This window comes from Silurus aristotelis (assembly GCF_946808225.1).
Source record: "Silurus aristotelis genome assembly, chromosome: 3".
NCBI lineage: Eukaryota > Metazoa > Chordata > Actinopteri > Siluriformes > Siluridae > Silurus > Silurus aristotelis.
The window spans coordinates 10,169,003-10,185,286 of record NC_139576.1 but is presented as its reverse complement, the minus strand read 5'-3'; the positions used below and the strand labels follow the sequence as shown (position 1 = coordinate 10,185,286).

Sequence of the window (16,284 nt, the reverse complement as noted above, 5' to 3'; positions counted from 1 at the left end):
TAGTGCATGATACACACACACACACACAATTTCTTATTATAGATTACAATAAACAAAATATCAAATCATTAAACCTATTTCTGGAAATTACTTCTAGTGTCCTTATTCTATTGAAAGACCATTCTAAAAAATAAATACTTATAAAATAAATTCAAATGAGGAAAATGACCCACTGGACTATTTTAAGGCTGAGATGAGACAAAGAGCTCTTATTTGGTTTGTTGTAATTTTATAATCGGAAAAATAGGGTGAATTTTTCCATTTATTTTATGGCATTTCCATTTTTTCAGTCTTCAGTAGGTGCTTTATTGAAGCTTTTACATGAATAAAGATCACAAGAAAAGCGACATCCTACAAAGGCACAAACACACAGATAGACCATAAATATCGGTGTGTATTAACATTTTTTAATCATATGAAAACAGTACAAAAATATAGCAGACACTCTGTACATTTCCATAAATAATAATAAAACATGATCAGCTAAACACATGACCATGGACACAAACTGTACAGCTGAAAATAATAGTTTACAAAAAAAAAAATAATAATAATATCAAAGCAAGGCAACTGAAACAATTAAATCTTTCAATCAATACTGAGGATGTTAATGTAAAGTGTCCACCTTGCACTGTATTTACAACATGGACAGTATGATAATGAAAAAATGAACAATTTCAATTTTCTTAAGTCAAAATGGGATTTTCTGATTGTAAAAACACTTATCGTTTCTGTATTATTTATTTTGAACACATCATGGTGATGGGTAAAATGAAAGAGCAGCACATTTTTAAAAGGCAAGGTATCAACTGTAATGTGCTTATTGTATACATATACACACACACACACACGCACGCACGCACGCACGCACGCACGCACGCACGCACGCGCACACACGCACGCACACACGCACGCACGCACACACACAGACAGAGAGAGAAACAGAAAAAAAATCAGGGTCCTCTGTCCTTCAGGCTCATGTCAGGGCTGTAGAAGAGGACGTTGTTATCATCATCATCCGACTCGGACTCGAGAGCTACGGTGTATCTCACGTTGGCCGGGTGATACTCGCCGATCCTGGTGCTGTCACACAGTCGAGACTGAAGTGCCAACTGAAACACATAATACACGAGAATTAACGGCATACAAGTACTTAAACGAGTGTGTGTGTGTGTGTGTTTTTCTTTTTTCCTACTTTGATTCCGGTATTGCTGAGCTGACTCCAGGTGTCCTTGCTAAAGACAAATGCATTTGCCAAACCGTGCAGAGGAGCACTGAGAACGTGTAGAAGCGTGAGGGAGAACACGGGAGCCTCAGGATACAGAGCGTTATGAAGCCTATGGGCACACGACGCATCCATTAATGATGCAATTATATATACATACACATACATACATACATACATACATACATTATATATATATTTTAAGGCTGAGATGAGACAAATATATATATATATATATATATATATATATATATATATATATATATATATATATATATATATATATATACACATATACACATACATACATACATATATACACACACACACACACACACACACACACACACACACACACACACACACACACACACACACACACACAATGTTTTCTGTTAACAATGTGTTATGTGTTTATGTATGCTTACCGATTTAACAGTGGGAAGATTGACACCAGCAGATATACTGAGGGATACCATTTCAGAGGTCGGATTTCCTCAACTAGAGACATCTAAAGGTGGGCAGAAAGGCAGAGACTAACACATGCCATGTTCACACTAGTGATAATTTTATTTAGTTCAGGCTTTTGCAAGAAATCCAGTGTATTGTGCTGTTTGTACAAATTGTTAAAAATGAAATGCATTTACTGGTTTGCAAATATTAAGGATGATTCGAGAAATGCTCCAAAGCAACTGAGAAAAACTGTAATACCATTGAGAAAATCTAGTAACCTTTAGTCTATACACACTACATGCACAAAAGTTTGTGGACACCTGAGCATTAGATTTGTATAAGAATCTTTGAACAACCCATTCCACATTTAGTCCTTATTTTCAATTATAATAACCTCCACTCTTCTGGGAAGATGTTTCACTTGATTTCTAGAGTGTGCTTGTGGAGATTTGTGCTCATTCAGTGACAAGGGAGTTAGTAGATTGTGGTACTGATGTAGGTGAGGTGAGAAGGTCTAGGGGTGCAGTCAGCATTTCAGCTCATTCCAAAGGTGATCAATAGGGTTGAGGTCAGAGCTCTATAACAGGCCACACATGATCTTCCACTCCAAAATATTTACACCATATCTTCAGAGCTGGCTTTGTTCACAGGGCCATTGTCATGCTGGAACAGGTTTGAGTCTTCTAGTTGAAGTAAAGGGGAAAGTTTCATGTTACTTGTCCAAAGACATCCTATAAAATTGTGTGCCTCCATAGGTGGTGGGAAAAACCGCATATGGCTGGAAAAGGCAGGTGTCCCAATACTTTTGTGCATATAGTGTATAATGCATTAATCATTGTATAGACTAATAGACAATCTCCACTGCTTTCTTTTAAGCCTTATTTATCTTCAAAATAAGATGAATTTACAAGTTCATCTTAAATGCAAAGTAATCGCCAGAGATGTAGAATTACTTAAGGCAATTTCTAAACCAAACCAAATTTGCATAGAGTATAGAAAATGATGAAATTGGAAAATTTTGCCAATTAGTGTGGTCACTAAAACCCCTGATCAGTGGCGGGCATGTGCATAGAAAATGAAAAGTGGTTTGTTGCTTTGTCACTTGCTAGTGTGAACATAGGTTATAGAAATAACCTGTTAAAAGTACAATGATGGTTTTATTTTTGCTAAAATTGTTTCCAAACTTTACAACTCAAACTCACCTTCCTCCTTTCTCTCTCTGGGTTGAAGGTACCGAACCAGGACTGCATCTGTGTTTATATATAAAATCCACATGACTATCTAAAATAATATTTAAAGTGCAATATATTGAGTCTTGTTGATAAATTAGATTACACTCTCTAGTTTGAGATCACATAAAAAAAATCAGCAGCCATAGATGTATGTGTGTGTGTGTGTGTGTGTGTGTGTGTGTGTGTGTGTGTGTGTGTGTGTGTGTGTGTGTGTGTGTATTCAATTATGTGGTAATCAAGATTAAGTAGAACATTCTAGACGCTGGTATGCTGCCCTCTGGATAATCATCCCTGCCCTCAGGAATCATCATGACAACAGAAGACAGATAACACGAGGAGTGTGTGAAGGTTTGACAGCTGGGGCAGGGTTGTATTTCATAACACCTAGGAATGCTTCGAAAATGTGACCCTGATCAAACCAGCTTCGTCTCAGTTGCATCGTGTCAGTTTCATTATAGTGTTGCTTATTTGACTTGGACTGTAACTCACCCTCTTATTGGCCACAAATATGATTCGTAGATAACAGCAGATCATGAGGAAGATGAGGGTGAAGAGCGGGATGTACCATCTGCATAGAAAACAGAAACGGCATAAAAAGCTATACAAACAAATCAACAGCTGACAAAAATTGTATACGACACACTCATAAATCAGATATATTAAAGTGCTCATCCACATTAAACAAACACAAAATTAGAATCCTGATGATGGCTGGGAGCAAAATGTAAAGGTTCTCTGGATGTCTGGAAAGCAACCTTAATGCCAACCTGTCAATCAGATCTACATTTGCCATTCATAAGTGTTTGTGAGGGTGGTATGCCTCCCTGCGGCACAGCAGGACCAGCAGTTGCTAACAAATGTGACTTGCTGGCAATCACGTCTCAGATTTTACACTTTATGTTGGTAGCTGTCAAATGACAAGGAAGAGCTGACCGGGAAGAGATGAGAATTGATTAAGAATACTGCAGACGACACCGCCACTGAATTTTAATAAAAACTGCTGATTTGTGGTTAAACAATCCTGGAACCTGGCCAAATACCTTCCAAAGACTTCAATGCCTTGAAAGCATCCCAATTCACTTACTATTGATCCTAAATAGTACCTGAGATTAGCATTAATGTGCCCCAAATCGTAGTGTGTTGACAAAGAGGATCTCAAAAGTTCCTGGCTGATCTATTTCTGAATATATTCAAAATGTGGATCCATGGACAATTTTCCGCCTAATAATGTCCACAATTCTTTGCACAATGAAGTTAGTGTTCTGTGACATTTGCTTTATTATTATTATTATTATTATTATTATTATTATTATTATTATTATTATTATTATAACATTATGACAGGTGAAGTAAATAACACTGATTATCTCATCATGGCACCTGTTAGTGAGAGGAATATATTAGGCAGCAAGTGTACAATTTGTTTTCAAATTTGTTGTGTTAAAAGCAAAAAAAAAAAATGGGCAAGCGTATAGATTTGATCGAGTTTGACAAGGGCCTAATCGTGATGGCTGGACGACTGGGTCAGAGCATCTCCAAAACTGCAGCTCTCAGGGAGACAACACAATATCAGGCAGGTGGACATTGTGTTATGGCTAGCCAATCTGGTTAGGATCATACCAATTCATGGTGACACAAACGTTTTCACATAAAAACAAAAGGCACATTATAGCAAACAAAATATAATCAATGTATTTAAAAAAGATTGTGGAATTCATGGCATCCCATGAAGTTTGGGTATATATGCCTATAGCTATAGAAACTGTAATAAACTATAGTAAAGCAGTAGCACTGGATGAGATTTTTATTCTAACTCATTTTCACACTCATCTTTCCCTTCATGTCATGCAATCCAGGTCTGTGGTTAGGTATTTGTAAATCTCAGTCAAATGTCCTCTCCCTATGAAAACAGTCCACACTGGCAGCCAGAAGTCTGACTTGAAAAACTTGCTGAGTTCACTCAAGTCATGTTGGATAAAAGGCATGTTTACCTCTACCATACCTGAGATCATGCAGTGATAAATCCTATTGACGGGTTTCGGTTTTGACAAACTCTTGCCGAGAAAAAAAAATAAACAGAGAGAAGACAATCATTTCTAACACGACAACCAGTCGAGCTACATGTCTGCTTCAACACCGAGATGTAACTTGTGTTGGCGAGCTAACAAATATTTCCTCACGGGACACACGAGCAAAGAACACAAGTCTCGCTGAGATTCCAAACCAAAGGTATTACTTACATGCCAAATCGCCAGGCCACATGGTCATCAGTGATCCAGCTAAATCATGGAAGGACAGATAAAGCGAAATATATCAGGGAAAAGGGAAGTTTGATGAAGGAAAGCCAATAAAGTTAAATATGGGAAGCATTAGGCATGATTGGAATATTGCTCCTAAGTGAGGTGGTTCAGACAAATCAAATGTATTAATTTACAAGATGGTTTTATCTTCAACATGCAAAATCAGGTTGCAGTCACATCAAATTGCGAAATTTATAGTTAAAAAAAATACCTTTTAAACCAGGCAGCATTTTATGCTGATTTTATATATTTTTTTAAAGTTGTATGGTCTAAAACTATTTTCTTCATCCTGTCAGTATTGATCATTTATGAATCAAAAATTTTTTTTTTTTAAATACAGCTAAATGTAAAACTTCTTTGTACTAAGCTTGTATGTCTGGTCTCCAGCATTCGCAAAAAAATAGAGGTCAGTGGAACAAAAAAATTTAGTGTGCCCACAGCTATAGTGATAAGAATCCATTTTAAATACATGAGCAATTAAAATTCTTGTTCAATATTTACTCTCTAACAGTAGTACCACATTTGAGCTACTACCACCTCCTCCATCATTAGTAACTCACCACCAGGCTCCAGCTGGACCATAGTATCCTTTTATCAATGGGAGAACAGACATAAGTAGTGGGATCCCCCATGCAACAATATGGTATGGTCTGAAAAACATCACAAAATCATTGCCATTTAGATCTAAAAGTGGAACCGTATCAACAAGTGTGATCACCAAATGCAAATGTTCCTTACATCTCATAATGTTCAGTTCTGAGCTCCCTGACCAGGTTCAAGTAAAGATTTAGAGTGATGAGACATACCCAGGCCAGAGCACTCCAGTCTACAACACACAATAATAACACACTTACTACTGTGCACTCAGGCATGTCTCGAACATATATATATATATATATATATATATATATATATATATATATATATATATATATATATATATATATATATATATATATATATAGAACAAAAACATGGACATTTCAGACTCCTGAAAACAAATTAAACCAAAAAAAGAATCATTCTTAACCATGTAGACCAAACTCACCAAAATATGTTAACCACCAGGCTTGGAAATCACACAGACCTCCTTCTGGATGAGACTCTCCCTGTACAGACCATAAGGCTGAACATTTAACATGACAAAAGAATAACCTATAGTAGGTATGTAGAAAATTGTAGTAAAAGTTGGAGGCTAAAGATTTTGTGGTATTAGTTGGATTTTAGTTTATAAATGTATTTAATTTAAAAATTATTATAATAATTTTATTATAATAGAAATTATATTCATCGAAAACAGTCCACACTGGCAGCCTGAAGTCTGAATTAAAAAACGGAATCATTTTTTGCTCAAAAATAAATGCATAATTTATATCACTAATGAACTGAAAGACAGAGGAGATAAAAAATGACCTAAGATCCCAAAAACACTCAAATATGCATGCACATATATATTTAATCTTAGTGACTCACCATGACATATGCAACACTGTCAAAGAATGCTGCTACTGTTAGACTGACTATCATTTTCTGCAAACAGAACAGGATAAGACAGGGCAGTACAGATAGTATTCAAATATTTCCTTCATATTACTTATTCAGAAAGATCTAAGTGTTACAGATTTCTGTAAGTTTTTGTAACACAAGCGTTTCTAGACTGAAACCATGCCTTTTGTGGTAATAAAATATTAAATAATAAATATAGTCCCCTGCAAAAGTATTTTTATGGGTTTGGGGTAAAATAAAATACAAGATTATCAAAATTTAAGCTTTCATTGCTGACACAGCTCAAAAATATATTAAACAAGTTAGACAACACTTTTTGTTTGAGGTCACTTATTGATCTTGTGATCAGGATTATTGGAAAATGGAACTGCCTAGTTGTGTCATTGTTTAAACAATGGTTGTTTAAACTAAATTTGATCCCTATATTCCACCTGTGAAAACTATGTTGTTACAAAGAATAAACCATCATAAAAACCATAGAGATGTCTATGATAGAAAATCAAGCTATTTTAAAGCTGAAATCGAGGGTACATTTCACTGCATGTTCAGTGGGCACAGCAATCATTTATTAATTCTTAAATTTATAAATTTATAAATATTCTTAAATAAATACTGGTGTACTAATAGCCAGACATTGAACAAGCCAGCCAAAGAAAAAACTGCACACGGCAGTGGTGTTGGTATCACCGTCCACCGTTTAAAGAAAACTTTGAGAGAATACATGCGGGAGCCATAATGCAAGATCCAAACCACCCATTAGCAGGAGGAAACAGAAAGTCAGATTTGAATCCACAATGGAATTTAGATGAGTCATAAAAGTACCACAGGAAAAGTTACCCTCCAGCAAAGAGATGAAAAGTCAAAAGTGTAGAGGAAAATCTGCTTATAATCCAAACATACAAGCTCAATAGGCAGACATTGTGGAGCTCGTGTCACGATTGGCTGCTTCTAGAACAGACTCACTAATCTATAATAACTCGTGATGGTAGCAGCAAAATGGATTTAAAAGTCTACAGAAACATTTTGATCGCCAATTTACAAATAATTTTTATCATGCAACAAGCCAAAGATCCAAAACATATATCACTAATACAACATCAGGCCGAAAGATGGAAGATTTTGAACTGGTCAAGTCCATACCCAAACCTTAACCCAATTTAGGAGCCAAAAAGGAGAATCTTTAATAAAAATAAAAAATAAAAAGCCTAAAGGACCTATGGTACAAGCCTGGAAAAGTATCACGAACAGCCAGCATGATGAGGTTAATGCAAGGTGTTATTCAACCAAATATTACAATCTATTTGCTATCTATTAATATACTTTATATTCACCAATAAAATGGGTGGTCTGCCACTAAAGGTGTCATGTTTCAAGTTGTTTAACACATCTAGATGTAAAGATCTGAAAATGAAACCCTAATATCATCAGTGTATAGCAAAAACAAAAGAATTAAGCCTTGCTATATCTCCTGTATATAGACTGTATATACACACACACACACACACACACACACACACACACACACACACACACATTTATACACTGTAGATTCATTTTCTAGGTTAAACATATGATTTGTCTCCATTTTAAATAATGTATTACTAAATACCAGTGCATAATAATTATTCTGTCCCATTGTAATTGTTCCATGTCTACCTCTAGGACTCAAAAAAGTAGCACTGAAATGCAGATATATTAACAGATTGATGATTATATGGATGTCCACTTTAGAAATGATATACGCACACTACCTGAGCCAGGGAGTTGTATCGGCGCAGCAGCCATATCACAAATAACATAAAAAGGCTGTAAGGGAAAGAAAATTACATTAGCACTGACAGTAAATGAAACTCCAGCTCTCAAGAGACATTGAAAACAAGGAGAATTGAAAATGCTAGCTACCATGCGACCAGAGAAAACGCCCCGGTGGCTTTCTTCACCACTAGAATCACATCCTGTGAGGGGGAAAAAAATATCAATATTATTCTCCTGTTGTGTAAATGCATTAAGTGTGTTTCCACCTGAAGTCTAATAGCAGCAATTTAGGTTTAAATCCACTTCACTACCAACATGCAGACACTAACAACCAGCAGACATTCTGTAAGAAAATAATCTTCCATAGCAAATTTCAAGTGCTGGAAGGTCTTTTGATACTGTACATTCTACATTATTGTAAATACTTTCCCAAAATAGCAGACAGGCTACAGTACAAAATATTCCCCACTGTGGGACGAATTAAGGGATATCTTATAGACCTAGAAAACACATTTAATAAACCATACTGGTCCAAATGCATGATTTTATTCTTTAAATAAATTTTTTTTTACAGTATAACTAAAATGTAGGCTTATTTATTTGTGTAATAATTCTTGTGTACATTTCTGCTCTTCTTAGAAGCATATTTATCTGTATTTGGTCATCTGGCAAAAACGAACTATCAGCTACTGTAACAGACATTTAATTTAGGAAAAAAGGTATGAAAAATAATGTTATGAGGAACAGTAACAGAATGTCCCTTTCGGTCTTTCTCTCTCTTTCTCTCTCTCATCACTCAAGCAGGAAAAATGTTGAAAGACAAGTTTATTGACAGCTCATGCTGAGTGGCTTCCATCGGCTGTACAGGCCAAGTATTCTCTAAATGTTATGTACATACTGATGCCTCAGATAGTGTCTAATATAACAACAAAAACCTCCACTCATTTTTTCACTGAACACATCCTGTAAAAATGGTAGGTGGCACCTTCAAGGACTTTATTAAACATACTGTCGAGCAGAGATGAGATTCCCAAACTAGAGCTTATGGGCAAAAGTTGGCGGGTGAGCCAAATTACTGGCCTTGATGTCACCCAAATGAGGATGGGTTCCCCTTTTAAATCTGGTTCCTCTCAAGATTTCTTCCTCATATCATCTATGGAAGTTTTTCCGTCTCACAGTTACCATGGCTGCTCATCAGGAATAAACACACATCGTTCACTTTACTTCATAAATTCTGTAAAGCTGCTTTGAGACAATGTCCGTTGTGAAAAGCGCTATAGAAATAAACTTAAACTTGATTAAATTGACTGCCTTTCCTTATATGAACAGAGAAAATCTTTGGAAAAATAAGGACTATAAATAAATAAATTAATTAATTAATTAATTAATTAATTAATTAATAAACTTGATTATTTCTGATTCTATTAGTTTCACTGAGACTTAAAATAAATGAAAATTAAACTGCATTAGAGAATCAGAATACAAAGTCATGTTTTCTATGTATTTCTTTTTGAATATTATGAAATCATAAATGAGAGGAACCATGGCAACTTTGATTCTCATATAATGTTGGGTATGATGCAACATGTTTTCGGCCCTCAGTCAAGTGTGATTTTCACAGGAAAAACATTTCGCCACTTCTGCCGTAAAGCAGAAAAATGAAGAATTTGCTGATCATTTACTTTAACTGAAGGTGTGTCGCACCACATAAACTAAATTAACAGTCTTTAAACTAGAAAACCAGATCGGTGTCAATGTACCCAGCATGATAAATAAAAGTAAATGCTTTTGTCTTTTGTCTATGCTGCTTTTTTGGAAATGTAAATTCCCTCTGCTAAAAAAGTAAATCCAAATCAAATTGCATATGAGAATTAGCGTTAAAGTTTTGTTAAGTGTGGAAGCTGCTTTAGACCAAAACCATAAACTAATCAGACTAGAACAGATTACATTAAAAATGAAAGAAAACTACATGCATTATCAAACAAAAAAACACACACACACACACACACACACCAAATGTCACAGCTTATCTAATAGTGTACAATTTCCCACCCTACTTGAAGAAGATAAAAACAACTGTATAACAGCAGGACAATATGTCCTGGCCTGTCACAATATTAGGAACAGGGAGTGATTTGCCACGCCCCTGTGTTTCCCTATAAATATTACAATTGCTGTTTATTTTTGTTTCATTAAACTTAATTTGTTTTTACTTATTCATTTTTCTTTCCTTCAAATATTCCGGAAATAATGCATTTATTTTGTACTTAGTTTATAAAACAATTTCCTGTTTAGTTTAAAATCTTAGGGAATTGGTGGATCAGTGGTTAAGACATTAACCATCTGATCAGAAGGTCATGAGTTCAAACCCCACCACCACTTGGTGGCCATTGTACAAGGCCCTTAACCCTCATCTGCTCGGTTGTATGAATGAGAAATTAATGGATAGGAGTGTCTGCCAAATACTGTAAACGTATCTGTCAATTAATTTTCTCCTGATTTTTTTTTTCCACTTTATTCGCAGATCAGAAAGAACAAAAGAACCACCACCCAAAGCATCACTGGCAACCAACTACCTGCCAACGAGCACCTTCACCACAGCAGATGTCTGCACAGATGAGGTTCAGCTCCAACCTGTGCATTTCCAATCACTTCTGTATATATTTGTAATCCGTATACCATCTGTATATACACGGTGTATAATATTTGTAGAGTTGTACATAAAAGGTATATATTTCATATTATACAATGATATGTCTCATATTTCTCTACAAATATTGCGCCTTGCACACGTCTTCCTCTAATTTACTTTTCTCAAATCTTTCCTTTTCACTCTACACTGTAGATTATGTTTCTTTCTCGCTTTTCTTCTTTCTGTCCTTTTTACTTTCTTTACTTTTTTCATTGTTCCTTCTTTCTTTCTTTCTTTCTTTCTTTCTTTCTTTCTTTCATTCTTTCCCTTTCTTAGTACCTTCTTACTTTTATCCATTCCTTCTTTCTTTCCTGATTTTCCTTTTTCCTTCCTACTTTCTTTCTATCCTTAATTCTCTTTTATCCCTTTACTCTTTTTTTCTATTCCTACTTACTTTATTTTTTCTTTTCTCCTTATGTTCTTTTTTCCCCTTCTTTCCTTCATTCTTTCCTGCCTTCCTTCTTACTTGATTCATTTCCTTTTTTTCCATTCCTTCCTCCTTTCTTTCGTTCATTCTTTCCTTCATTCCTTCTATCTTTCCTTGTTTTTTTCCTTCTTACTTTCTTTTTTCCCTTCTTGCTCAACCCTTCATTCTTTCCTTCTTTTGTTTTTTCTTCCCTTCCTGCTTCATTTTGTTTATTCATTTATTTCTTCCCTTTCTTCTTTCCTTCGATTCAGCTTGTTCGGTTGAACTCACAGCTAAGAGCAGACTCTTTCTGCTTCTTACTTGTTGTTTTTTGTCAGCCTTGCTGATATTAATTATTATTATTAACAACAACAACAACAACAACAACAATAGTAATAATAATCTCATGTATACTGTACTAATAATACCCCTGTTATACATACACATGTGTATGGTGCAGCATTGCAGATTAATCTTACTATTAAAACACTCTCATGTCCCAGACTCAATCACACAGGGTCCAAAAGCTAAAATAAATATAAAACTATGCTGTTTAAATGAAGCTTAATGGGTTTCATCCCACATTAACACCGATATCTGCTGGATCACTTAATGGCGACACAAAGATCTACAGTAACATTCTGCTTGTCTGTAATGTTGTGTCTGGAAGCCTACTGATGTTTATACATCTATCTATCTATTTATCTATCCTCCATAGGCCCTTATCTCATGTCAGCTCTTCTGTCTCAGTTACTCACACATCTGTAGTCACTCGGATCCGCAATGAAGAAGGTACAGCGCGAGCTGCTGTTCTGGTCTGTCCCGACTGCATCTCCATTTTCCACATTTCCTACATTTTCCATACTTCTGCAGGTTAGCAGTTAGCCGTTAGCGCTGTGATGATGTCTTCATTCATATACATCATCATGTGAGCTCACGACCAGTCACACTGCCGAGGTACTACGGTGTGCAGAGAGGGACATTCAGATAACGCGAAACGCCTTATTCCGGTCTCTCAGAAAAAAAAGCCAATGCTGAACTTCACGAGTTCCGACCCGGGGTTCAGTGTTTATCTTCTCGGGTTCACTTCTGAGTTTTAGATCTGTTCCTAACAGATTCAGTCCTAATCTTCTTAGTTCAGTCCTGAGGTTCACTCCTGATCTCCTCGGATTCAGTCCTGAGGTTCGTTCCTGATCTCCTCAAGTCCAGTCCTAAGGTTCATTCCTGATCTACTTAGTTCAGTCCTGAGGTTTATTCCTGATCTCCTCAAGTTCAGTCCTGAGGTTTATTCCTGATCTCCTTAAATTCAGTCCTGAGGTTCAGTCCTGATCTCCTCAAATCCAGTCCTGAGGTTCATTCCTGATCCACTTAGTTCAGTCCTCAGGTTTATTCATGATCTCCTCAGGTTCAGTCCTGAGGTTCATTCCTGACTCCCCAAGATCAATCCTGTGGTTCATTCCTGATCTCCTCAAGTTCAGTCCTGAGGTTCATTCTTGATCTCCTCAAGATCAGTCCTGAGGTTCATTCTTGATCTCCTCAAGATCAGTCCTGAGGTTCATTCCTAATCTTTTTAGTTCAATCCTGAGGTTTATTCTTTTTGTCCTTTTGATCTGGTTCATCCCACTGGGGAGGCCATTCCATTAGAAAACTTTTTTTGCTTCCTAAATAACGTTTACAGAGCTTGAACATATACTTTAAACCGTTATCTTATTGTACTGTAAAGTTGGTGTCAAATAGTCCAGAAGAAATTGCATGGTGTTGAAGTATGAAATGGTAACCATGTTGGTTCAGTATTCCTTTTATCATTAAACCTACAGACATTTATGGAGTTGCCTACTGGTATTGCCTATAGTGACAGTTTAATGATAATGAAAACTGATAAATTACATATGTTGTTGAATACAAAAAAGAACATGCGCATGTCTCTCTAAAAAAAATATATATATATATATATATATATATATATATATATATATATATACATTTTTTTAATTAGTGTTTTCAAACTTTTGATTGAGGGCCATGTGTACAAAATTAAATTATACCAAACTGTATTATGTTAAAAATGAAAGTTGTCATGGTTCCACTAATTTATAACTGTATAACATTTAGAAATAAATAAATGGATAAAAACTGTAATCTAAATCTCTTGTTGAATGAAACGAATAGTACAATATAAATATATAAACAATCCAATTTGTAGTGCAATAGATTTTAGTGCCTAATACAGCTATGTAGTCTATAAGATATACAGCCATTTGCTTTGACCTATAATGAGAGACATGAAGCTGCTCCTCATTTTTTTTTTTTTTTTGGTTACATTTTTCAAATCGTGCAAATTCATTTTCACTCCTCTACTTTTTTTATTTTTTATTTTTTTTGCATGAAGAGGAGGCCTGATATGTACATTTCCAAAATTTCAACTGCAACCACATTCTGGCAGGAGATAGGGCAGTTCTGCTTTTCTTAGAAACACCTCATCTGAAACAGGAAGAAACACCAGAATGTGTTTGTGTGTCTATACTGTTTAGGTAAAGGTGATACATCTGCAATTATAGAGTCAAAATGGCAGAAGGTGTGCAGACATGACTCGTCCCGTAAAGGTAGCTTGAGGAGCAAAGGTGTATTGTGCACAGTATAATAGCATTAAAGCACACCTCGATATACAGGTAAGGGTGTGGTGTCTTTTCTGTGATGAGTGGGAAGCTCTCTTTCTCTGATTCCTTCCCGGTGATCTTTTCGTGCCATTGTTTGAAGAATTGCAGGAGTGGTCCAGGATTGTGGAAGAGGTATTCACCAACGTTTTCCATTTACAGACCTAAATACTTTAAGATGGAAGGATTGTCCTATTGAATTAACAATTTGAGCCAAAACTGGCAAGAATGAGGAAATTGCCTGAGGAAAAAAAGGCAAGAAAAATTTAGTTTAAAGGATTTAATAAAAAAAGTGTGTCAGCTAGTCAGGGTTATGGAAACATTAAATATAAATGTAAAATAAAGGGTGGTTTTAAATCAAGTTTGAGAACTAAATATAACTTGTTTGGTTTTCTTTCCCCTTACGTTTTTGTGTTTATTGTATTATTAGTGTTTTCTTGTAGTATTGTTTAATCTTTTATATTATTTCAAAGTGCTACTTTAAATCTTTGGTGAGTCTTTCCCTCAGGTTTCTCCTAAAAACAAAAATTAAAAATTTAATTAGTTTCATCTAAGGACCAATAAAAACTCAGATTAGTAAACACTGGGCTTAAAGCAGCCTTCACAAACTAGCACTTTTGTTATTCCTATAAGGCAATTCATGTTAATACAAAAACAAAAGCCATGCGTTTTATATTTTGTAAAATAAATACAATAATGTATAAAATTAAATGTCACAATTTAAACAATTATTAAAAATTTGACCTCACAAAAGCCTTTAGTTTCATCAGACCTGTCTAATTAGCAATAAAGATGAACACGCTCCCTTCAGAACACACACATTAGGCACTAAATGAGAAAAATAATACCCAAGGTATTTACATTGAACATACCTTGTTCATGTTATAGTTTAAAGCCCATAACATTTAGGAAATGTTTTGTTCTTGCGCTGCAGAGTTTCACAATCATTATTTATCTTGTATTATAAAGATCTGCCTTACAATTCACCAATTATTAATTTAATCTAAAAGTGTGCATCCAATTTATTATAAAAGCATGCGAAGTAATTGGACGTTAGAAAATGTTTTTAAATGTTTAACCACAATGTTTAACCTTAAACCCTTCTCCATTTTCAAAATCTGGTGGTTGAAAATCACATTTCCTGGTTGGAAAGCAGACCAAAAGAAGTAGCAGATGTTTGTATTTGTTTCTCAAATTGCCCTGCTTAAGTCATTTTATTCCTCATGATTTTTTAATACCAACATCAGTTTCCTGGTATGTACTGTATGCATAGACAGTCACTGAAACTGGAAGTTTTGGTTTCTTGAAGCAACATTAGCGTAGCACATCTTCTACATTGTTAACTTTCCAAGCTATGATTTAATGGATTACATAAAGTCACACCTTGAGAGTAACATTCATTTCCAGATCTCTAATTCTTTACACACCTTATCCAGCTCTCCCCGTCTCGCTCTCTCTCTCTCTCCTTTGAGATTCAAAGATCACACAAACAAGCAGGAATTATGTATTAAACAGATGACAATTTATTTTACTATAAAATAATCTCAGGATATAAAAGTAACAAATGTTTTGGACAAAAATGCACTAGCGGCAAGAGTACAGCAACAACAAAATCGTCTCGTGGAGCTCTTCATAACTTCTCTGAGCATTCCAGGTCATTGACGGAGATAGTTTCAGATCATTTTTCCTTTCAGTGAAACTAAAATCTGTCTAAAGTTATACACAAAACAACAACACAAATAAATACATGCAACTGTTAAGGCTTTTTCTGTAAAGCTGAAGATGTGATGTAGGAGAGAGCTTTTGCATCATGAGACCTTATTAGTCCTCTGCCCATTCTCTGGTTTTCTTCTTTTTTTTTATAACAACAATAATGCAAGTAATACAAGAGTTCCCAAATATACCGGACAAGGTAGTGTGTGTGATCATGTAGAGGAGGAAAGATATGTGCAAAAAGGGTAGCTTGATACTTTGACATCAGGTTTTGGTCACCAACCTAAACATTATGTTAGTTCCAAAAAAAAAAAAAAAAAAAAAAAAAAATGAAATACTTTAAATGCT

General features: G+C 35.2%; 1 protein-coding gene and 1 long non-coding RNA gene across 2 annotated transcripts; one reads left to right on the top strand and one right to left on the bottom strand.

Annotated features, from left to right (window-relative positions):
* Positions 1-387: 387 nt before the first annotated feature.
* Positions 388-12,547, bottom strand: LOC310723718 (cyclic AMP receptor-like protein A). Its single transcript, XM_083537133.1, has 13 exons — positions 12,328-12,547; positions 8,619-8,671; positions 8,468-8,522; positions 6,684-6,740; positions 6,259-6,319; positions 5,949-6,036; positions 5,771-5,860; positions 5,151-5,189; positions 3,400-3,478; positions 2,881-2,928; positions 1,654-1,736; positions 1,196-1,337; positions 388-1,112 (listed from the first exon to the last, which is right to left on the bottom strand). Exons 1-13 carry the CDS (start codon positions 12,430-12,432, stop codon positions 954-956), a joined length of 1,059 nt encoding a protein of 352 aa, XP_083393259.1. The 5' UTR covers positions 12,433-12,547; the 3' UTR covers positions 388-953.
* On the top strand, positions 12,358-16,271 carry LOC310723810. The gene is made up of 2 exons (XR_014532791.1): positions 12,358-12,912; positions 12,981-16,271. It is a non-coding gene; the product is annotated as an uncharacterized lncRNA (long non-coding RNA).
* Positions 16,272-16,284: the final 13 nt, after the last annotated feature.

Bases quoted from the DNA above. Each gene is read 5' to 3' on its own strand.
- LOC310723718 (XM_083537133.1), bottom strand. From the start codon at position 12,432: ATGGAAAATGTAGGAAATGTGGAAAATGGAGATGCAGTCGGGACAGAC. The intron at 6,320-6,683 runs GTGAGTCACTAA...TGGTCTGTACAG, and splicing joins ACAGTGTTGCATATGTCATG to GGAGAGTCTCATCCAGAAGG. The intron at 5,190-5,770 runs GTGAGTTACTAA...TCCATGATTTAG, and splicing joins GGTCCAGCTGGAGCCTGGTG to CTGGATCACTGATGACCATG.